Source organism: Schistocerca cancellata, chromosome 8 (assembly GCF_023864275.1).
Source record: "Schistocerca cancellata isolate TAMUIC-IGC-003103 chromosome 8, iqSchCanc2.1, whole genome shotgun sequence".
Classification (NCBI taxonomy): domain Eukaryota; kingdom Metazoa; phylum Arthropoda; class Insecta; order Orthoptera; family Acrididae; genus Schistocerca; species Schistocerca cancellata.
In genome coordinates this window covers 92,226,693-92,252,209 of record NC_064633.1, presented here as the reverse complement: position 1 = coordinate 92,252,209, position 25,517 = coordinate 92,226,693, and the positions used below count along the sequence as shown (strand labels likewise).

General features: G+C 38.6%; 1 protein-coding gene across 3 annotated transcripts in view; it reads left to right on the top strand.

The window, feature by feature from the left end:
* The first annotated feature begins 9,372 nt into the window (after nt 1-9,372).
* LOC126094911 (phosphatidylinositol phosphatase PTPRQ-like) overlaps nt 9,373-25,517 on the top strand; it is a 425,768-nt gene continuing 409,623 nt past the window's right edge. For all 3 annotated transcript variants that reach the window (XR_007521896.1, XM_049909550.1, XM_049909549.1), the window contains exon 1: nt 9,373-9,918. Coding sequence is in view for 2 of the 3 variants with exons in the window: in XM_049909550.1 (XP_049765507.1) it covers nt 9,750-9,918 (169 nt within the window). In the remaining variant the exon portion in view is untranslated. The remainder of the gene's footprint in view (nt 9,919-25,517) is intronic.

The following is a 25,517-nucleotide window of genomic DNA, read 5'->3' as shown; positions in this document are numbered from 1 at the left end:
GTGATCATCGAGGGAACACTGAATAGTGCACGGTACATCCAAACCGTCATCGAACCCATCGTTCTACCATTCCTAGACCGGCAAGGGAACTTGCTGTTCCAACAGGACAATGCACGTCCGCATGTATCCCGTGCCACCCAACGTGCTCTAGAACTACCCTGGCCAGCAAGATCTCCGGATCTGTCCCCCATTGAGCTTGTTTGGGACTAGATGAAGCGTCGTCTCACGCGGTCTGCACGTCCAGCACGAACGCTGGTCCAACTGAGGCGCCAGGTGGAAATGGCATGGCAAGCCGTTCCACAGGACTACATCCAGCATCTCTACGATTGTCTCCATGGGAGAATAGCAGCCTGCATTGCTGCGAAAGGTGGATATACACTGTACTAGTGCCGACATTGTGCATGCTCTGTTGCCTGTGTCTATGTGCCTGTGGTTCTGTCAGTGTGATCATGTGATGTATCTGACCCCAGGAATGTGTCAATAAAGTTTCCCCTTCCTGGGACAATGAATTCACGGTGTTCTTATTTCAATTTCCAGGAGTGTATGTGAGGCGTCGACTGTAGTCAGTGACAGAAGGCATGATGCAGGAGTGAAGTGGTGTGAAGAATCTGGAGAGGCACACGCAAGTGCATCTTGGAGATTCATCTGCAATGATGCGAAAAAACAGCAGGTGGTGGAACGCTCGACACTAGAGCAGGTTGGCAAGAAGGCTCTGTAGAAGCGTGTGCTGGGCCACCTTGCTGTGGGGCTGCAGATAGGTGATGTAGTGTACACTGTGCATGTGACAATTTGGCAGAGGCAGAGGTGATGTGAGCACATCAGTCATTGTTCTGAGTGTGGAGTTCATCGATCTGGGAGTGCATGTACAACAAATCAGAGAAACATGAGGTTATGCGCTCAAACAGGAAAGCACACGTGGAAAGTGCAGCCAAGGAGGCAGAGAGCAAAGTGATGCTGAACTCGGTTGTGCACGGAACTGTAGAGCCAGATGCATGGTGGAGCATGGTGGCCTGCAAGTCTGGTGAAAGTTTGTAATGGTGTAGAAAATTCAACCCGATCACAGGTTAATCAGTGTCAGCAGCATGAAAGGTGAAGCAACATCTTGTTGGAGCATTGGGCCATAATGGGAGAATGGTTGGCAGTGACCAAGGTGAGGGTAGTGGGGGATAGCGCATTGACAGCATGGCTTGAATGACGCTAATGTTGGCACCAGTGTTGATGAGAAAGCAAATGCCGGTCGAGATATCTGTGTGATAGAGGCGTCGTGTTGCTGAAGCAGGTGGTGCAGCGTATGTAGGTAGATAGGTGCCATGAAGGTACGTGATGAGACATGGCACTTAAATGTGCCAGCCAGACTCATTTGGGTGGATGCAAGGCTCACGGCAATTGCAAGCGGCATCCTCATAAGTAGCATGGAACCAGTACAGTGGGTAGGCCTGTTGGTGGGCTGGCGCGGTGCGGGCGGGGGTATTGGCTGACTGCGGCGGGGCTGGCAGCCGATCAGGTCGTTGCTTGGATGAGGTTGGCGGCTGTCAGGAATCTGCTGGCAGTACATCCTGCAGGCTGCTAGGTGGCAGCTCCTGATGGACAGCTGAGGTGCTGAGGCAAGAGCACCAGCCTCTGCCAGCTGGGTGCACAACTGGAGGTGCAAGTGTGATGGTGGAGATGTCATTCATGACAGGTAGTGTCAGTGATCATGATGGCGTAAGCCTGATTTGCCATATGTAATCAAACCTCGAGGGGGTCAACAACATGAGACAGGAGATGAAGCTGCAGATCCAAATTCATTTCAACCATCCACAATGTCCACAGAGTGACATCAGGCAATGCGTGGTCTTCGATGAAAGCATGTAGATGCCACCAAAGTTGCGAAAGGATGCGGTCATCAAGATGTGTTGGATAGCCTCCACCAGAGAGTGGGAAAGATGCTCAATGAGCAGTGATTTGGCCGTTGAATTTTTGTGCGAGGCAGGTGGTGAGAGGAGCAAGTCGCTGATGAGGTCTGCATGTGGGTGGAGATGGATCACCATGCAGACGAAATGGGCACCATCATTGGAAATGCTGTGGATGTCCAGGAGGTGGTCAACTAAGGCAAACGAAGTTTTTGTGTTGTCTTTTTGCAATGCATGTAGTTTAGGGAACCTGCCTGGTAACACATGTTGAGTCTGCACCGGCAGCTGGAGATCGGTGTGGGTGGAGCAGGACGCTTCCAACATGGAAAGTGCGGTAGCGGTGAATGGTGCGTTTCCCGAGGACTGGGTGGAGTGTTGGCCAAATGCAGCACACAATATGGAGGGAGCGGAGGTGGCGGTGGGTGTATAAGCCGGCAAGGTTTGTCCAGCCAGCAAAGCTGATGAAGAACGTGGTGCGTGTGTAACAGCTGGTGCAGGCTGGGGGTGGTCATGGTGGAGCCACGGTGTGGCAGATCTGGAAACCAGTGCAGGTGGAATGGCTGGTACCATTACAAAAGTGATCAGAAGGTGGTCACGGTGCAACCACAGTGCAACGGTTGCAGAAACTAGTGCATTTGAGGTGACTGGTGTCGCGGAAATGGTGTGCGTAGGGGGAGGGAGTGGAGGGGGGTGCTTGACACTTTGTAAATGAGAATGTGCTACCCCACGCATTGTACCTGAAGGCGGTGATGTAATGGGCAAGGTTAGGTGGCTGCCGGCATGACTGGGCGTAAATAACTGTTCACTTTTAACCAAGTTCAAAGGAGCTACATTGTCCACTCATGGTTGCAATTGGCAGAGTTAAAGAGGCCCATTACACTTGCACCGAAAGTCACAGATAGATGCATTATGGTTTAAACAATGCAGTCTGGCATGTGATGTGACTTAATGATCAAAACAAGCACAAATAATGCTGGATGAGACATCAATGATGTCAGGGTCACCACTGTGGTTCACGGGAGATTAGTCAAGAGATAACTCACTTTGATATGAAATATACATTTATTGAACACTTGTACATATGACAGTTATGGCTGTTTCACATATCACAAGCAGAAAGTTCACATCAGACTCGCTAATCCTAAGAAAAAGACCCAATGAATGAATGAACATTATATGAACTCCTTTTTTGGTATACTGTAGTAGCCATGTTTCCAGCTCGATTTACGATAGAGGTATGGGATGTTTGTAGACTCAGAGCTACATTAACTTAGTTTTTCTTATATTTACGTTACTCCATCATATGTATTAGTTTTCATGAAATGAAAAGGAAATGTCATTAGCAACATTTTAGTTTGAAAGACAGAGATTCTTCCTGCAGTTTTAAGGGTGAGATCAAGGCTTCATGAAAGCAGTGTTGAAACCTTATTTTTAGCATTATTTATGCACACACTTGTTGAGGTGTTGCAATGGTTAAGACACTTTGAAATGTTCCTTCCACCTCATGCTATAAGCTTCTGTTGTATTGTGTGAGGGCCTACTCTAGGCCACTTACAGAATATGTGTAGTCTTTATGATATATATACAGTGCACAATATACACAATGTAGCACAACTCTGATGCACATATACAAGGACCAGCAGGTAGGCAAAAGATTTCTGTGGCATTTGTGTCTTTCCAATGTGCATGTGGTATATGTAGAAATGTAAATTATGGTGATATTAGCAAATGCATCCAAACAGGACTAATGTGCTGTTATTCTTTTCATGTTAGCTGGGACACACAGCAATAGTCATCCATCAGAGAATGAAGAACATGTGTAGGGCAGCATCACATTTGTGGAATGGTGCACCACAATCAACACAAGACACTGCTTGATCTGGGAGGCTGGTCTCATCCATTATGGATAATAACAAGTCGCCAGTTGATGGTGTGATTAATGCAGACCAGCACACCCATTTCAGAGCTAGTGAAGGATCTCAACATCAGCTCTGGTAGTGTGCAACACATCAGCTGGCAGTAGTCAGGCTAATTGTAAGATCTGCAGCCAATGGATATCCTGGGCATTAAATGCTGAACGAAAAGCAAACCAGATGGCTGTTTGCCTGAAGCATCTGATGCATTTCAGTGGTGAAGGCAACACACCTTGTGTACACTGTTGCAGTTGATGGGTGGTGCCACCACTGGGAACAGGAGTCGAAAGTGGTGATGATGTAGTGGTATAATCCATCATCCACTCATCCGGAGAAGTTCAAGAGCCAGTCTGCTGGAAAAGGGATGATCACCCTATTCATTGATTACTGGGGACCATTATTTATTGATTTCAAGGAATCTGGTGTCTCCATCTCTGGGGACCAGTACTACACAATGCTGGAGCAATTACTGTGTCAGTTAAGGAAAAATGCCTGGGAAAACTGCAACAAGAGGTACTGCTGCTTCATGATAATACATGTCTCCACACTGCAAATGTTATAACACAGAAGTTATTCAACTCAAGTTGGAGACACTTGAGCACCTGCCCTGTAGTCCTGATCTCTACCCATGTGAGTATCATGCCTTTGGTCCCTTAAGCAAGGTCTTGAAGGGTCAACAACTCCAGTCGGATGAGGATATGCAGCTGGCAGGTATGGACTTCTTCAAGCACCAGAACATGGTGTTTTACCAAAAGGGTATCTTCAACCTGATGCATTGGTGGGATTATTTCCTCAACGTTTGTGGCAATTTTGCCTGATTGGTGTACTGATTCTGGACTGCATGGCTTTAGAATGGGAATGTTTAGATGACCCCCCCCCCTTTTTTTTTGGGGGGGGGGAGGGGGTGGAAGGAGGGGAGGGGAGGAGGAGGAGAGGAGACTAACATTCTTTGACTCATTCCCCACCACAAGTTCGAAACCCAGAATTGGTGGTTGCTTGCTGCATTTCTAAATCAATCTAAATAAGGTCACCAATGTATCTGTTCACAATGAGACAAGGTTTAAATTGTCACCAGTCCTATACCACTAATAAGTTTCCTTTAGCATTTAAATGATTTACAGAAAGGCTCCCTGACCAAGCACTAGATTTGAAAATGTACACCATAAACAACCACTATCCTACCTCCTGCCTGAAGCTTATGCTTATAATTACCATAAAGATAAAATACGATAACAGTTCAAAGTCAGTAGGTAACAGATCACACACAATAGCCCTTACTTCAAGTGTCCACAAAAACAAATGTAATATATTGGCTACAAAGAAACTCTGCCAAGTCTTTCACTTTTATTAAACACAACCACCAGATAGCTACTGGCCCCATTCTCTACCACGAGGGCACTTCTTACTGAGCTTATGCATTGCTCATTCACTTCAAAAATCAGAAGATCAAGCAGAATTCCATACCCATAGGTGAGAACATTCTCTTGACCCCTTTCAAAGCTTTTTCTATCACCTTATCGGTTGCTCAGAAGCACTTACTTGTGGCTCAATATACTTGATACTCTTAAAAATCCACCTCTGTCTCCACAGGGTCCACAACTTCTCCTATACTCATGATGACTGCCTGATGACTTTTTGATTTTGTGGACTCCAAGCAGTTATGTGAAACTGTTTTACATTCACGCCTGTCACCCTGTCGACCCTCGGAACAGAGTATCAGCATGTTTGTCGGCTATTTCCTACTCCAGCTAGTAGCATTCCTTTGCAAAATGAATTTTTCTGCCAGCAATTTCAGAAATGTATTTCCAACAGGTGCTGGAAAGCACCTACCTTCATGAAAACTCAGTAGTTCATAAATAACTGTAATGTTTCTGATCACAAACTACTTTTGATGGATAATGAGAAGCCTGACCAATCATCTTCAGGCTGGACAAAGCCTCCTTCCATCAGATATTGGAACCCATCTCTGCCATCCTCAGTTAGTGGGATCACAAGACCTCAGGTGCATCTTGGAATGACATGTAGGAGAGTGGTCGTTCACTCCTCCAATCATTCAGATTTAGATTTTCCACGTTTCCCCTAAATCCATTACAGCAAGTGCTGAAATGGTGCCATTGGAAAGAAAACTTTCAATTTTCTCCCCAGCTCCAAGTTTCCTTCACTCCTCGCCCTCCCCCACTCTCTCCTCTCATTGCCTAATCTTCCATCCATCCTCACCTGAGTATTTACTGATTGTTGCTCAAAGTTATGGTTTGATTGAAAAGAAAAGTCAAAAATGAGGACTACTTTATAACTGGTTGGTCCAGTAGCATAATGGATAGATGCTATTTTACTTTCTTTAACAACTATGAAATGCAAACTGTGGTACTTGAAACAGGATATTTAGTACAAGAAAGCTATCTGAAATGGGGTACTCATACTTATTACCTGCTTCTCTTTACCACCCCCTCCCTTCCCACCAAGCAAAGATATTTAATTGGTATAAGTTTTGTTTGTCATGGGTCTTAACATGAACTCTCTTTCCACAAATCAGTGCATATTTTTTTAATTGCTGCCATATCCAAAATCTCAGATAACCTAAAAGCTGCATCATTATGACATCAGCTGTTACAGTTACCAAATTTTTTGTATGGATTTCTTTTTTTTTCTCTTTTTTTATTAGAATTATTCCCACTTACTGTCAAGTTTATTGAATGCATTGTGATATCTGCTTCCACTTATATACAGGGTGACATTTATTGAACTATAAGAAGAAAATGTAAATTAGTTACAAACTGCAGCTTGCACACACTTCATTCAAAATGTAAACATCAGTACTGATATTCAGATTTAGGTTATGACATGTTTGATATGCCTGCCATTATTGACTATGATGGGGCAGAGACAAATAGCGAAATTCTGCATGACCTGCTGAAGTGTTGGAACAATGATGCGGTTGATGATCTCCTGAATGGCTGTTTTCAGCTCAGCAATGGTTTTGCAATTATTGCTGCTCACCTTGTCTCTAATATAGCCGCACAAAAAGGAGTTGCACTTGGGAGAATATGGTGGCCAATCGAGGCCCATGGCAGGGTCCTCTGGGTACCCCAGAGTCAGAATGTGGTCCCCAAGGTGCTCCTGCAGGACATCAAACACTCTCCTGCTTTGATGAGGTTGAGCTCTGTCTTGCATTGACCACATATTGTCAAAATCAGGATCACTTTGGATAATAGGGATGCAATAATCTTCCAAAACCTTCACGTACTGTTTGGTAGTCACTGTTCCATCAAGGAATATCATACTGATTATTTTCTGTGACTGGAAATTGTGCACCACACAATTACCCGTTGAGGGTGAAGACACTTGTTGATAGTGAAATGCGAATTCTCAGTCCCCCAAATGCACCAGTTTTGCTTATTGATGAACCCATGCTAAAGAAAGTGGGCTTCACCGCTAAACAAAATCATACATGTGCATATTAATTCCCATTATACCCTACAGCCAACACTACAGTTTGAACATCCTAATGCAAACTGTTCAGAAGTTATGACAATTTTATTTCATATAGTCCAATAACTGTCACCCTGAACATATGCATATCTGTCAATTGTTGCTTTTACCCTAATTAAATATTGACATTTATTCACCCAGATTACACCAAAAATTTTCCTTACTAGCTTCATTGTATCTCCCTGTGTGTTGTAATGTTAAGAGCTGCACATAAGGAACACTATGATAAAACAGAAGGCAGTCTTCGATTCTAACAGGAAACATATTTTTATCTTTATTGCAGATTCCAGTTCAGTTTCACCTTCTTTAATTTACCCAGTGTTGCTTGCTTTGCCATTAGTTGCACAGTTGTTAAAAATGTTATGTTTTCCATTTTTTTGGTACAACTCTCTTTGTCATTATGTTTCCCTCTTTGTACTCTTTTCTACATAGCCTAAAAGGGTTTCTTTAATTCGATTTTTGTGCAATTTATGATCATTATGTTGATTGATGGCTTTGTTTTTTCATAATTTACCATAAAATGTTATAAAGAGGAGATTAGGTACTGTCTCATACATGAAAGTGCCATAATAATTGTGTCTGAACTGTAAAGAACAGCCAGTGTTCTGAAAACTATGGAATCGTTCACATTACTTACACTCAACTCCACAGACATTTTAAATTATATAGACTCCAAGAATTCTGATCCCATATTTTTCTCTTAATTTTTATATTTTGTTTTACTTTTTAATTTGATATTTGTTTATTCCTTGAATAACTCAGAAAACCAATGCAGTCTCTCTTCTAAAGCTTATGCATTCGAGACAAGTACAACAGAATTATTTATCAACTGTTGCATATACCTGGCATTTCAAAATAAATATCAAAATTTTATTGTTTTAAAGCATTTATCACATTCTGCTTAGAGTTATAAATAATGCTTAAACTGAAATAGCAATTCAAACAGTTTTTCTTACAGGTTTTCAGTGTGAGCACCATTCATCATTTAGAACACATTGAGTTGAAAGATGTGTTCTTCCCAAACCTAGATCAGTGTGTCTGGAGTAATTGTTGCAACAACTGTTTCAATCTGGTTTCTTAAGTCAGGTAGATCAGCTGGTACTGGAGGCACATTCACATGGTACTTTATTAACTCCAAAAGGTAAAAATTGCATGGCATCAAATCGAGTGAAATTGGAGACCTTATGAAACCAGCTCTTCATCTGCCCTCTTGGTGGCCAATCCAGCATTTGGGTACAATGTCATTTAACCAGTAGTCTACTGAGTTAGTCCAGTGAGGTGGACAACCTTGCTGCCGAATAAACTTCTTCGAATAGAGGAAAGAGCCATAGTTCTAGTGCATCAAGATATGAAATACCAGTTACGGTTGCTCCACCGAAATACACTGGCATATGGCACAAAAAACATTCAAATTAGAGGAATTTCATTGCAACTGTATGATCTTATGGGGATTTTCTGAGCCCCGATGCTCACATGCACACATTAAGTGTGTTCATATGTGAAATGTTGATTCACTACTGAAGACAACACAATCCAGAAAATGTTTACCATCATATAGTAACATTTTGTTTTCAAAGTTGGCATGCAAACTGTAGTCTCTAGGCTTTAGAGCTTCCAGCATGATACAAATAAAACTCTTTGAGCTGCCCTTTCATTTGATGTATTTTTTTATAATTTTAAGATGAATGTAAAGCCTTAAAACCCCGATATTCATTTTGAAACACCTGGTATTTGAAGGAAGCATATGAAATTTTTCAATCTTAATTTTAATTACACAATGGTCTATTATACTTTACAAGCAAAATTTCTCTATGAATGTAAAAGAAAGAGGGACAATAAAGCCTAAAATTAGAAAGATAGTGTCTGAGAATACTTAGAATGGTGCATCCAGTATACAACATAGGTACTGCTATTTTATAGATATTACGTAGAGCCAAGGCAAGAGATATTGCTTAGAGCTAAGGCAAGAACTCCATAGTGTTAATCATGTACTCGATGATGCCTGTGTGCTTTTGTAATCACAAGCAGCTTTCCCCTCCAGCCATAACTGTTTATCTCTTCCTGTGATAAGATTTGCTTCTCAGCTGGGACCTGTTTGTTCTTACTACAATGAGTCATGTGTAGATTATTTGCTTGACTATTATCTAAAGATAGGATCAAAGATAAGTTTTTAACTCTTAAGTTTCTTTGGCTGAACCTGATAAACTGGCGTTTATATTGTTATGTGCATATGAGTGTGCTTTCTTATTTCTTTGTTGATATTTTAAATAAAAGGTACATGGGAAATGTGTATGTTTTGAACAGTTTCATTTAGTTGACACCATTTTGAATATGATGCTTGATTGTAAACCACACCCAGATACCGAATGAATGATTATGTTGCTGCAATCAAGGAAGTGTGGAAGGAACTTCCTAGAAGAGTCAGTTGTGTTCATGCCAAACATTGGTTGACAGAATGGACACATCCCTTTTATTAATGCTGATTTTACTCATAGTTAACTGCGTGTGTTGTGTGAAAGTAACTCCTAGTGGCAAGAGTTCTTCAATAACTACTAAAGGATATCCTACAAGTGAGTCAGTTTCTACTGAACCTGCTACAACTGCTACAACTGCTGTGTTTGCAGGTAATCCTCAGTATTCAGGCAAATATGTGCTTTGTAAAAATACAGATAAGCTATACTTTAACAATATTTTTATTTTATGATGTGTGTGGTTTGTTCTTGTTTTTTCCTTCATAACAGTAAAATTTCAATGAAGTACACAGAAACAGCTTTGGTGAACGCCATAAATTTTTTTAATCATAATTCAGAACTCCACTAAACAAATCTATTGGTCTATTTTTAAAATTGGTATAATGAGTGTATGTACCAGAATTAATACATAATTCAGTTTTATTATTAGCCATGACAACAGGTGGACACTCTCATGTTAGGGTATGAGTGACGTTCCATTTCCTTTTAACCTTTGCCAACCTGTACCTTTCTCCTTCCTGAAGAAATAACTATTAGTTCTGAAAGCTAAGATAATTTATGTATTTTTATATGTGGTAGTTAGCTCTTGATTGATTTTTTAAATATTTGTCCAAACACTTATTCTGTCCCAGAATTGTGTGAAAGTATGCAAAGTACCCTAGAAGAAGTTGTTCTTTTATTTATTATTTATTTATTATTTTCACCTTTGTATTGACCAACTAGGATCACTTAAGGACTTCAGTTCCTCTTATTTACTATTGTTGTTTCCAATTATTACAGTACTCCTCCTTTTATCCCTATGTTGGCATTTCCTTTATTCTGCCGATGTTGTTCCTGATTTCTTATTTCTTCACTTTAAAAGCATTCTGAATTCAATATTTTATTCTTAAAAAGGTATATTTCTGTTATTTATTATTGTATGATGTTGTTTCTTTCTAGTTTTTCATTTATGTTTTTTTAATTTTATCTATTTACACATCAAGTTCCGTAGTACCAAATTGAGGAACAAATCTCCAAGGTCATGGAATGTGTCAGTACATGAAATTACAACATAAAAGTAATAACAGATAAGAATATATGTATATGAATCTGAGAAAAAGTCAGTCGATAAGTTTAAGTAAATGCAATCATCAATACAACAAGTATCAGCTTAATCTCTCAAGGAACTCCTCGAAAGAATAGAAGGAGTCACCCATGAAGAAACTCTTCAGTTTTGATTTGAAAGCATGTGGATTACTGCTAAGATTTTTGAATTCAAGTAGTAGCTTATTGAAAATGGATGCAATAGTATACTGCCCACCTTTCTGCACAAGACTTAAGGAAATCTGATCCAAATGCAGAATTGATTTCCACCAAGAATTAACTGAGTGAAAGCTGCTTATTCTTGGAAATAAGCTTGTTCACAAGAAATGACAGTAAGGAATATATATATTGAGAGGCCAATGTCAAAATACCCAGACTTGTGAACAGGGGTTGACAAGAGGTTTGTGAACTTACATCACTTATTGCCTGAACTACCCATTTCTGAGCCAAAAATATTCTTTTAGAATAGGAAGAGTTACCCCAATATATAATACCACACAACATAAGTGAATGAAAGTAAGCAAAGTACACTAATTTTCATGTTGAATGCTCACTCACTCCAGATACCATTCGAATAGTAAAAATGGCAGCATTAAGTCTTTGAACAAGATCCTGAATGTGGGCTTCCCAAGACAGCTTACTATCTATCTGAACACCTAAAAATTTGAACTATTCAGTTTTACTAATCATATGCCCATTCTGTGAAATTAAAACGTCAGGTTTTGTTGAATTGTGTGTCAGAAACTGTAAAAACTCAGTCTTACTGTGATTTAGCATTAGTTTATTTTCTACAAGCCATGAACTTAGGTTGTGAACTGCACTATTTGAAACCATGCCAATGCTGCATACAACATCCTTTACTACCAAGCTAGTGTCATCAACAAACAGAAATATTTGAGAGTTACCCATAATACTAGAGGGCATATCATTTATATAAATAAGGAACAGGAGTTACTCCAACACTGATCCATGGAGCACCCCCCACTTTATCGTACCCCACTCAGACCCCACATTACAGCCATTCTCAACATTGTGAATAGTGACCTTTTGCTGTCTATTGCTAAAGTAAGAGGTGAACCAATTGTGAGTTCCCCCCCGTATTCAGTAATGGTACAACTTCTGGAGCAATATTTTGTGATCAACACAATCAAATGCCTTAGTTAAATCAAAAAATATGTGTAGCATTCGAAAACCTTTGTTTAACCTATCCAGTACCTCACAGAGAAAATAGAATATAGCTTTTTCAGTTGTTAAACAAATTCTAAAGCCAAAATGTACATTTGATAGCAAATCATGTGATATAAAATGATCAATTATCCTTACATACACAGCCTTTTCAATGAATATAGCAAACGCTGATGGCATAGAAATAGGTCTAAAATTATCTACACTATCCCTTTCTCCCTTTTTATAAAGCTGCTTTACCGCTGAGTACTTGAATCGTTCAGGAAACTGACCATTCATAAAGGAAAAATTGCAAATATGGCTAAATACAGGGCTAACAAGTGCAGCACAGTACTTTAAAATTCTGCTAGGCACTCCATCATAACCATGAGAGTCCTTAGTCTTCAGTGATTTAATTACTGACTCAATCTCCCTCTTGTCTGTATCACAGAGGAGTATTTCAGACATCAATCTCGGAAAGGCGTTTACCAAGAAAGTTATATGATTCCCTGTAGAAATTGAATTTTTATTTAATTCACCAGCAATGCTCAGAAAATGATTGTTAAATACTGAATGTATATCTGATTTACCAGTAACAGAAGTATTTTTACTGCGAATTGACTTTATATCATCAACCTTGTGCTGCTGACCAGACACTTCCTTCACAACTAACCATATGATTTTAATTTCATCCTGTGCATTACCTATTCTGTTTGTGTACCACATACTCTTTGCCTTCCTAATAACATTTTAAGCACCTTACAATACTGTTTGTAATGTGCCACTGTAGTTTGATTGCCATTACTTCTAACATTTTGAAATAATTCCCACTTTGTTCTACATGATATCCTTATCCCACTAGTCAGCCACCCAGCTGCCTATTACTTATAGTACCCCATTTAGAATGCTCTAATGGAAAGCAACTCTCAAAGAGCATGAGAAATGTGTTATGGAAAGCATTATATTTATCATCTATGTTATTGGCACTATAAACATCCTGCCACTCTTGTTCCTTGATAAGGTTTAAAAAACTCTCTATTGCTGTTGGATTAACTTTCCTACATAGTTTGTAAGTAAATGTGACATTTGTTTGAGTACTAAAGCCTTTTAGTGTTAAACTTTGTGCATCATGGTCTGAAAGGCCATTCACCGTTTTGCAAACAGAATGCTCTTGTAGTAATGAAGAATGAATAAAAATATTGTCTATGGCTGTGCTACTGTTCTCCTACACCCTAGCTGGAAAAAAATCTGCATCAGAGCATATGAATTTATGAGATCTACCAACATCCTTTTTCTTGCGCCATGATATACAAGATTTATATTGAAGCCACCACATATAACTAATTTCTGGTACTTCCTACAAAGTGACTCAAGAACCCTCTCTAGCTTGAGCAGAAATGCTCTGGAGTAAGAGTTAGGGGACCTATAAACAACAACAATTAGGAGTTTAGTTTCACTAAATTCAACAGCCCCTGCACAACATTAAAATATCTGTTCAGTGCATTGCCATGATATGTCTGTGGACTCAAATGGAACACTGTTTATTACGTACATAGTCACTCCCCCACCCCACAAGAAACTCCTTGAAAAACAGCCAGCTAATTCAATTCAATTCAATTCAATTTATTAGCGTCCTTGTAGTACATCATCGAAATGACATAGGACTTGTCAACAAACATTACAATTTAAAATACATATACATGAAAATTTGTAATTGAATTTACTTGTCACTTAGACATTACAATTTTCATAGAACTTTTAGAACATTAACATAAAAATATACAAGTAGGAAAAAAAAAAAAAAAAAAGCTAGTGATTCTTCATCAAAGATTATTTACATTCTTACATTAACACCATTTCACAATTTCATAGAAACAGCAAGTATTTAAATGTGAGCAATTTCACATATTTATTATGTCAGGGAAATATTAACTGCGCTTTTATTGTCAACGATTCATAAACTCTTCAATACTGTAAAAACTATTGCTCAATAATGTGTTTTTTAATTCTCTTTTAAATATGTACAGTTTTGGTATTATTTTTAGTTCTTTGGGGAGAGCACTGTAGAGGATTTTGGGTTGGTATAGTACACTTTTGTGATACATAGCTGTTTTATGAATTTCTCTGTGGAAATCATTCCTATTCCTTGTTTCGTAGTTGTGAAATTCTCTGTTTAATGTAGAAAATTCCTCGTGTTCTTTTAAGAAACATATGCTTTCATATATGTATAAAGATGGTAGTGTCATGATTTTTAATTCTTTGAAAGCTTGCCTACAAGAGTCTCTGTATCCTATACCTTTTATTATTCTGACTGCCTTCTTTTGTAGTCTAAATGAGTGTTTTGTTAGACTGATGTTCCCCCAAAACTGTACGCCGTATCTTAATAAACTGTGGATGAATGAGAAATAAACACATAACACTGTTTTAATATTACATGAGCTTTTAAGCATTCTAAGTATATAACATGTTTGACTTAATTTTTTGTTCAATGATATTACATGCTTTTCCCATCTTAAGTGTTCATCAAACCATACTCCCAAGAATTTAGTGTATGATGCTTGTATCCTGGTACAGGAAGTGTCTTAATTGTCAAATTATTTAAGTGGTGCTATGATATACCAATAATTTCAGAGTCAACATGTATAAGTAGTTCACCAACTTCATCTCTAGTACCTCTTATATTTTGATGAAATATGCTAATTCCTTCTCTACTTGGAAACATTATATCCTCTGAAGGTGAGCCCTAAGTTAGAGGGACTCCTTTAAGCAGGTATACCTATCAGCTTGCTTCAATCCAAAAAAGGTGCAGCTCTAACACCAACTACTACAGGAATTTTTCCATGAGTGATCCCACCACCACCCACTACACTGTCATCTATAAGCTTTGCCAGCCTCCCCTTCCCACAGCTATTGAGGTGCAGGCCGTGTCAAGTGAATCTCAATCTACTGATAGACCCAACTGGCACCCATGCCCTCTGCCATCAGTGCCCTCCCCAGCCCTGTGTTAATGCACCTAACAGCTGCATTAAGATGCATGCTATTGTTTATTTCTTCTACCAGAAATTAAAAAAAAGAAATATTTGTTTCATTAGTCTGTTCTCATTCATTTGGTAGAAATGCCCAAAGAATAGTAATCTGCACTTAGCCATTACTTTTGATATTTTCTCTGTATTTTTGTAGATGTCCGCATTACTTGTCATTTTCCAAGCATCTGTAGTTTGCATTGCTCTCATTGTTTTTTGAATAATATGTTTTTCTAGTTCCTCTATTCTGTCCAGCTTGTAGTTCACCATTAGGCGGCATCCACATCCATGTAAACTTTATGGTCATGGTACAGTGTATTAGTTTTGTTTTTCTAGCTATACCTTTCTTGTTGTAAATATTCTTTATTGAATCATATGCTCTCTCCATTTTGTTAGCTCTTGCATTTAATGCAAATTTTTCTAGTCCAATGTTTGGTATAATTTCTCCAAAATATTTAAATTTGCTTACTCACTCTATTTTTACCATTTGTATAGCTGTGGGTTTTGGTACAAGTTTTATATTTGCCACAAATTTGTTTCATCAGCAGAAATTTTGAGACCTGTCCCATTTCCTATTTTTTCCAGAAGATTTATTTGAATAACTGCTTCTCTCAGATTTTATGTAAGTATTGCAAAATTGTCTGCAAAAGCCAGTCTGTTTACAATAATTCCACTTGTTTTCCTTCCCAGAGTTATTGGTTCAATTTTATGATCTTTTATCTCCAAATTCCAGATTGTTACAATTTTTTCTAGAATGCAGATAAACAGTCAAAATGATGAACCAGTTTTTATTCCACATGGTTAATTTTAGATGTCATATTAGTTAGAGCCTCAGGAATTATATTTGCCAGTTTAGTTTTAACACCAAATTCTCAATATTTTATCTTTATTTCTATGTATACCAAATCAGATGCTTTCTTGAAATCAGTAAATGAAACTATTGTTGGTTAATGTTCTGTGGCGAATTATTGATTTTGAGTAGAAAATCTATTTATGCAGTATCTTCCCTTTCAAAAACCACCCTGATATGCTCCCAGTTATTTGTTTGAAGTTTCTACAACTCTGTGCAGGAGGATTTTTTATAATATTTTGTATGTATTGGTAGAAGTGGCACTCCTCTGAAATTATTGACATTTTGTTTGTCTCCCTTTTTATGTAACGGGTGGATTAATGCTATTTTCCAATCTTCTGGAATATTTTCAGTTTTCAAAATGTTCTCAAAAAGCAATTGTAGACCATTTATAATTTTTGGTTCTGACCATTTCAATAATTCTACTGTGGTGTAGTGTTCACCACTTGCTCTGTTGTTTATAAGTGTTTTGATGGTTTCATGAATTTCTAGCTTTGTTGGTGGGGAGTCTTCATCTGGATTTTGTGTTATAGCTGGAAATTCCAATTTAACTGGTAGAACTGACAGTTGAAGGGCCTGACAAAAATTCTGCCATTACTTGATAATTTTCTTTATTGTTTAACGCCAGTTTTCAGTTTCATCTTTGTAAGAAATACTTGGTGCTTGATTTCCTGTAACTACTTTGTTGAAAATTTGGTTTAAAAATTTCGAGTTTTATTTTTGATGAAATTTGCTTGTATTTCCAGAATGCTCTTTGTTCTACTTCTTCACACGCTTCATTTTACTCTGTCTTCTTTTTATTATTGGCCAATCCCAAAGTTTTCTCAGCTGATCTAGTATTATGTATTTGAGTGCATGCCAATCACCTTTTTTGTTGTCTCAGTTTCTTCTCTAAATTTTTCTATAATTTATATTGTAATATTAGCTGTAGAGGAGTTGTATCTGAGTACTGTTTTGGTTGTATTTCTTATTTTAGATGGGAGAAATCATATTTTAATATTAGAGGGATAATGACCTGAATCAAATTCTCCATTTCTGATTGCTTTAACATCCATAATTTCCATCATATTGCTTTTAGATATAGTTATGTGATCCATTTGAAATTCTTCTAGGTTTGGATTTGGAGATATCAAAGTTTTGCTATTTGCTTGTCATTTGCAAAAATGTGTGGACATCACAAAAATGTGTGGACATCAGTTTAACTGGAACGTTTTACACATATTGATCACTCTTTCACCATCTCTGATTGTTCTTAATTGTGTTGAATATTCACGTACAATATCCTTAAATTTATTTTCCTTCCCGAATTAGCACTGAAGTCACTGACAAGCATTTTAACATTTTTGAAGGTATGTTGGAGAGTGCAGATTCTAAAGGAAACCAAAACTGATTGCTGATGTCTTCTGTTGTCATCTTTTATAGGTGGATGGCAGTTTGTAAGGGTGTAGTGTTTATTCTTATATTTTATTGTTAACATGGACATTCCTTCTGATAACAGCTTAAAATCTGTTACACAATTTATGATTTTTTTGTTTAGATAAATTGCTATTAAAACATTGGTGTGTTTTCCATTATACTTACTGCTGGTCTCTCTTTATAAATTCTATAGTCTCACGTGTCAACTACATTCTCATTTAAGAATCATGTTTCCTGCACTGCTAAAATTTTTACATGGTTCTTCTGTAGCAATAATTCAAATTACTTCTGTTTCCCAGTTTTCCGAAGAGAATTTGCATTTAATTTTCCAATGAAGTACGTCTTCTTGAGCTCAAACTTACGAGGAAATGGTCTGACATATGTGTTACCTATTTTGATCAAGTTTTGCAAGGACATTCTATGTAAAAAAAATATGTGTTTGAACTTTTGATGAACACTCTAATTTTTGAAAAAACTGAGGTCAAAGTTGATGATGAAAAATGATATTTTCAATGTTATACATTGAAAGATAATCTAAAAACAATTTTTTCATGTAATATGGGGTCCAAATTTAATAACATTTGAGTTATTAATGTTTTTATGTTTTATTCTGTTGCTTGGGTACCCATCATTCAGTCTGTCTAGCAGAGTGAGGTCAACAGTCAAGTGGTCCAGGCTTTAGATTACCAAGCTGCTTGTCTGTGTTTGATTCTTGCTTGTGGGTTTTTTTCATTTAATATTCTGCTTGGTGTATCTGATATTATTTTGAGAATGGGAATGCCTTTCTTCACTCCTTTGAAGTAAAATTTTGGGAGGTATGATTAATAATCAAATAAGTATATATAAAGTATTGACAGTCATTTTCATTGTGATATATGATGCACTAGATTGGACTTTCATAGATGATGATATTCATCGGACCTGCAGTATGAAAGTGATACCTCGAAAATGTACCTCTCTTTGCCAGCCATGTCATGTTTACTTTTTCTGACAGGTAAATAATTTCACTGCATGACTTCAAAATCATATGCCATGACAGCAAAGCAGAGTATTACAAGACAGGATGGAGGCTATCAAAACTCATGTGTTATTCCGTAACCAGTTGTTCAATGCCTCTCTTCCATAACATGCTTTTATACTCTTGGTGAACATCCAGATTGATATATGTTACATCTGTTTGTAGCAATGTGAATCACATATTTTTCTATGAACAATGTATCGGTGAACATGTCAATGTGATGAGATTTTGTTTGTGTGCTGTGCACAGTGTCAGAAATATGTATGTTTTGCCTGTTTCTACGATAAGTTTCACATCACTGATTGTGAGAACATTCATGAACAGACAATCAGTTAGGATTATGCAATAATATAAATTTGGTGTATTTTTTGTACTATGTATCATGATCAAAATAACTGTCAATACATTATATATACTTGTTTGATTATTAATCACACCTCCCAATGTTTTGCTTAAAAGGAGTCAAAGAAAGTATTCTGACTATTATCAGATAGACTGAAAAAATATTGAATGAAAAAGAAAAGCCATGACCAAGAATCAAACATGGGCCAGCAGCTCAGTAATATAATGCTGATAACTTGACTGTTGACCTCACTTTGCTAGACAGACTAAATGATGGATACCCAGGCTGCAGGATGAAAACATAAAAATGCTAACAAATTGAACATTGTTAACTTTGAACCCCATATTATATTAATAAAAAGTCTTTATGTTTTAGACAATCTTTCAATATTTAAGATGGAAAATACGATTTTCTCTCATCAACTTTCACCATAACTTTCAAAAACATTAGAAACTTTCTAGCAAAAAGCCAAAACATGTGTCTCTTTTTTTGTTTTCAGAATAAAATGTCATTGCAAAACTTTATCAAAGCAGCTGACCCACAAGTCAGATCCTTGTCAGAAGGCTTTTCAGTATATTCCATCTCTTCTTCAATGAAAATGTTGAGACTCCTCGGAATCCTATGTCCAAGTGCATTACAAGATGTGATGATGGATTCCTCATTAGAGTTAACATCTTGGTAGTGTATTCCTTTTGTAAATTTTGGGTTTTGTGATTTTCAGTTATAAATTATAGAGATCAGGAAATACAGGGTCATACATGGATTCCAAAAATAAGACGAGGTTGTTAGCCTGCAATATTACTGATTCAGCCATCACTAACAAGTGTAAATGACACTGTCTGGGTACTGCCACTAACTTGTGGAACTGTTGTGCCCTACGTCCACTTTAGATATGAACAAGAGGCTGCCATTTTTGCCAGCTTCACCATACGGAAACCCATCTTCTCCCTCTCCATTGCTGTTGAGGTCTTTACCACAACCCAGTGAAATTTTTTTAAGTGCTTTATCTGAAAACTACCTTGAGCAGTTAAACAGAGAACCGACTCGTGGCGATAACATATTAGACCTTCTGGTGACAAACAGACCCGAACTATTTGAAGAAGTTAACACAGAACAGGGAATCAGTGATCATAAAGCGGTTACGGCATCAATGATTTCAGCCGTAAATAGGAATATTAAAAAGGGTAGGAAGATTTTTCTGTTTAGAAAAAGTGACAAAAAGCAGATTTCAGAGTACCTGTTGGCTCAACACAAAAGTTTTGTCTCAAGTACTGATAGTGTTGAGGATCAGTGGACAAAGTTCAAAACCATCGTACAATATGCGTTAGATGAGTATGTGCCAAGCAAGATCATAAGAGATGGAAAAGAGCCACCGTGGTTCAACAACTGAGTTAGAAAACTGCTGCGGAAGTAAAGGGAACTTCACAGCAAACATAAACATAGCCAAAGCCTTGCAGACAAACAAAAATTACGCGAAGCGAAATGTAGTGTGAAGAGAGCTATGCAAGAGGCATTCAATGAATTCGAAAGTAAAGTTCTATGTACTGACTTGGCAGAAAATCCTAAGAAATTTTGGTCTTATGTCAAAGCGGTAGGTGGATCAAAACAAAATGTCCAGACACTCTGTGACCAAAATGGTACTGAAACAGAGGATGACAGACTAAAGGCCGAAATACTAAATGTCTTTTTCCAAAGTTGTTTCACAGAGGAAGATTGCACTGTAGTTCCTTCTCTAGATTGTCGCACAGATGACAAAATGGTAGATATCGAAATAGACGACAGAGGGATAGAGAAACAATTAAAATCGCTCAAAAGAGGAAAGGCCTCTGGACCTGATGGGATACCAGTTCAATTTTACACAGAGTACGTGAAGGAACTTGCCCCCCTTCTTGCAGCGGTGTACCATAGGTCTCTAGAAGAGCGTTGCGTTCCAAAGGATTGGAAAAGGGCACAGGTCATCCCCGTTTTCAAGAAGGGACATCGAACAAATGTGCAGAACTATAGACCTATATCTCTAACGTCGATCAGTTGTAGAATTTTGGAACACGTATTGTGTTCGAGTATAATGACTTTTCTGGAGACTAGAAATCTACTCTGTAGGAATCAGCAAGGGTTTCGAAAAAGACGGTCATGTGAAACCCAGCTCGCGCTATTCGTCCACGAGACTCAGAGGGCCATAGACACGGGTTCACAGGTAGATGCCGTGTTTCTTGACTTCCGAAAGGCGTTCGATACAGTTCCCCACAGTCGTTTAATGAACAAAGTAAGAGCATATGGACTATCAGACCAATTGTGTGATTGGATTGAGGAGTTCCTAGATAACAGGACGCAGCATGTTATTCTCAATGGAGAGAAGTCTTCCGAAGTAAGAGTAATTTCAGGTGTGCCGCAGGGGAGTGTCATAGGACCGTTGCTATTCACAATGTACATGAATGACCTGGTGGATGACGTCGGAGGTTCACTGAGGCTTTTTGCAGATGATGCTGTGGTGTATCGAGAGGTTGTAACAATGGAAAATTGTACTGAAATGCAGGAGGATCTGCAGCGAATTGACGCATGGTGCAGGGAATGGCAACTGAATCTCAATGTAGACAAGTGTAATGTGCTGCGAATACACAGAAAGATAGATCCTTTATCATTTAGCTACAAAATAGCAGGTCAGCAACTGGAAGCAGTTAATACCATAAATTATCTGGGAGTACGCATTAGGAGTGATTTAAAATGGAATGATCATATAATGTTGATTGTCGGTAAAGCAGATGCCAGACTGAGATTCATTGGAAGAATCCTAAGGAAATGCAATCTGAAAACAAAGGAAGTAGGTTACAGTACGCTTGTTCGCCCACTGCTTGAATACTGCTCAGCAGTGTGGGATCCGTACCAGATAGGGTTGATGCAAGACATAGAGAAGATCCAACGGAGAGCAGCGCGCTTCGTTACAGGATCATTTAGTAATCGCGAAAGCGTTACGGAGATGATAGATAAACTCCAGTGGAAGACTCTGCAGGAGAGACGCTCAGTAGCTCAGTACGGGCTTTTGTCAAAGTTTCGAGAACATACCTTCACCGAAGAGTCAAGCAGTATATTGCTCCCTCCTACGTATATCTCGCGAAGAGACCATGAGGATAAAATCAGAGAGATTAGAGCCCACACAGAGGCATACCGACAATCCTTCTTTCCACGAACAATACGAGACTGGAATAGAAGGGAGAACCGATAGAGGTACTGAAGGTACCCTCCGCCACACACCGTCAGGTGGCTTGCGGAGTATGGATGTAGATGTAGATTTAGAACCCTGGCAAGAGGGCCTTAAGCAGTGTTGTCAGCTGGGCTAGCTGACCCAAGGATTTTTTTAAAGATCTTCTACCACTTCTACCTTATGTTGGTTTGCTATAGGCAACCTTGTAACTTTTATGATCCATGTTTGCAGAATTGAAGAAGCTATTATTTTATTAGGTAATCAGAATGCTCCTTGCACTGTAGGTTGCTATTCATTGGAACACCAGTTTTGTAAAAGATCTGTATGTTGAATTTATGGGCATTATTTCTTGTGTGGGATTGCACAACATATGTTTTTGTAAACTTGGTATAAGGTATTTACAATTTATCATTTTAAACTTTTAGATGACATCTTAATACTGTTTGGAAAGGCTGAATATTGACTCTCCACTGGCATGCTTACTCTGTAGCAAATATTACAGATGACTCTAATGTCTTAAGTAAACAATTAGTATACATTAATATAGAAGCATACAATGTATAAAACCTTGAGAGATGATATACATTGTGCTCAAATGTTTTAAGTTTGCTTAAAATCTCCCAGATGAGTGAATACACTAATGTGAACTGTAGTCTGAGATAGATTTTAAATTCTAACTACAATAGTTATCCTGTAATGTTGAAGTGTATCTCGTTCAAATGAGTGATGGGCAAACTCAAAAATTACAGAAATTGTTATAACAATGTCTTTTGTTTTAATAAAATGTAATTAATGGTAACATTAATAGTTACCTTTATAGTGAATCCACCACAGAAATAATGTTGACATGTCAATTAGCAAGTTATTTCTTGAATAAGACATTTCTGTTCAATGACGTTTTACTTTCTCCAAAACACTTAAAAATTCTGAAGGCACATTATAGGTCTGTTTTCATAACCTGATGTTAGTACTGCATATTTCAGTCTCAAAAGCTCCTCATGAGTGACTCAATCACATCAGCTCAATATTTTGATTTTTTGCTAGATATGTCTTTGAACTAGCTATAACTGTTATTGCTTGTCAGTCAAGTAACAATTTTTATGATTATTGTATCTATTTGTGACTTGTCTGTCAATGGAAAATCTAGGATGTAATGTAACAATATTATGAAAAAGATAGTTGCTACTCACCATACAGTGGAGACACTGAGTCGCAAATAAGCACAACAAAGAGACTGCAGAAGCTGAGCTTTACACACACACAAAACCACACATATACACAGACACACACATGCAAACACAACTCACACACATGACCACAGTCTCTGGCTGCTGGGCCTACACTTCGTGCAGCAGTTGCTTGTCATGAACAAACTGTTTGTCCACATGAATGGCCAATGGCAAACTGTGGCCAAGAAACAGCTGGACCACCTGTTGCTGAGCATGCTGCTCAACATGACATTATTGATTTCAGTGACTTCTTCACAGCCTGTGTCCTTTGGATCCTTCCCACCAACACCAGTTTCTCAGAATTGCACAGGTGGGAACTCTCCCTGCAATATATCCTCCATTTCCGTAACCCTGATGGCCTCAACCTGTGTTAGTCATTGTTCTTACCCATCAGATCCTTCCCTGTTCCCATTCCAGCCCTCTGTTCCCCCAATGCACCCAAAGTCTTTTTACTTCCCTCCTTATCCACAACCCTCTGTCCCTAACGACTGCACCTAGCTGCCATACTTTCTCTCCACCTCGTCCCTGCACTCCCACAAGTAGCACCTTACTGTCACCCACCCCTACCCTGCTATCCCTACCCTCCCCACCTCCTCCTTACCACCACCATCCAGTTGCCCCTCCCATCACGTGCTGCTGCTTGCAGCATGACATCAGCAGCCAGAGACTGTGGTCATGTGTGTATGAGTTGCATTTGCATTAGTGTGTGTGTGTATGTTGTCCATTTCCAATGAAGGCCTTGTTGGCCAAAAGTTCACTTTCTGAAATATTTTTGTTGTGCCTACCTGTGACTCAGTATCTTGCTACATGGTGAGTAGCAATTATCTTTTTCACAATATTGTGACTTGCCTGTGATAGCTATTTAATGAGGGTCTTTTGTAAACCCTCGTCACCAGTTTTGCAAATTCCTCATTGCTACTGCTGCGAAGGCTGAGTTGCCACTTTTGTTATGGTAGGCTGAATTTGTGAAATGGCTTCTGACTCAGTACACCACTAAGATGATATATTCCTGCCACTATTACACAGCTATACCCCAGGGTCTGGTAACAGGATAGGAGAACAAAAGTTCTACAATACTCCAACAAATTAGTAACAAACTATATAGCGGAGATGCTGAGTCGCAAATAGGCGCAACAAAAAGACTGTTGCAATATAAGCTTTCAGCCATAAAGGCCATTGTCAAAAATCGATGACCAGCACACATAAAAAAACACTTGCGCAAACACAACTCACACATAGGTATAGCTGAAGTTACACTATGAGCAGCAGCAGCAGTACATGATGGGAGAGGCAACTGGGTGGGGGTAAGGAGGAGGCTGGGGTGGGTAAACTTCACAGGACATAGCAAATACAATTTACAAAAACCATCTGTTCACTTCTAAAAGTTCACTAATTGATGTTCCCTGTCTAAGTCAGCACTGGACGATGATCTATAATCAGGTGGGTGAGAGCTGCTCTTCTCTCTTCTGAGTAGGCTTCTGTCCATTGTTGTGCTGTCATTGGTAGGTTGTACTTGGCCAGCAATTGGCTGAGGTGAAATCAATATCTTCCTCCTCAGCAGCACTTGTGGTGCTGGTGGAACTCGTGCAAGTGGCGAGCCTCTATAGCACTCGCACCAGCTCGCATCTTAGTGCCTGTGGTGCTTTTGCCCTGTCTGTGTCTTGTTTGGATGACACAGCAGGGTCTGCACTGGAATACACAGTTCTTATTTCTGGTGAGCTTTCCTCTTAGCCCAGTACTGACTTGTTCTTGTGCTTTGAATGTTTTTCCATTTCTGTATCCATTTCACCCTAGTTCCTTGTTGCGCACTTACTGCTGTTTAGCGAGTGGGGAGGACCTGATGTTCTATTGAGCGTTCTGTTCTGATCTCTGTCATGACTGTCATAGTCATCTAGTTGCTCAAGGTCTTTCTTAAACAGTCTTGTCTGCTTTGTATCAGTTGCTTTTGCTCTAGAGACAGTACCCATTCTGACTAGGTGGTTACAGCCTCCTCTCTCTCATTGCCATTATAACGCACTCTAGATGTCATATAATTCCTGCTTGTGATTAGTTCTGTCAGCATCTTATTCTTTGATGATTTCTCTTAGAATCTTTCTAACCTTTAGTCAGCTTCTCAAGTTGTCCATGTCAAGCCATGTTCAGGTATTCTGAAACATACAGTACTGAAGGTCTCACTACAGTGTTGTAGTGACACAGAGTTTGGCCAAGAAAGAGATTTTGATCTGTAAATTTTCTTATGGATATGTTTGGCTTTCTCTGGTTTAGTGGCAGCAATTAATTATACCAAATACAATCTCACCTCTGTGACAAGTCCTTTATTAAATGTTATGAGTTATGGATGATTAGTCCTCTTCTTCAGGCTTATGTGAAACAGATTTACATTACTGAAACCATAACTGTACATCAGGACTGTTTGTAGAATGTAAT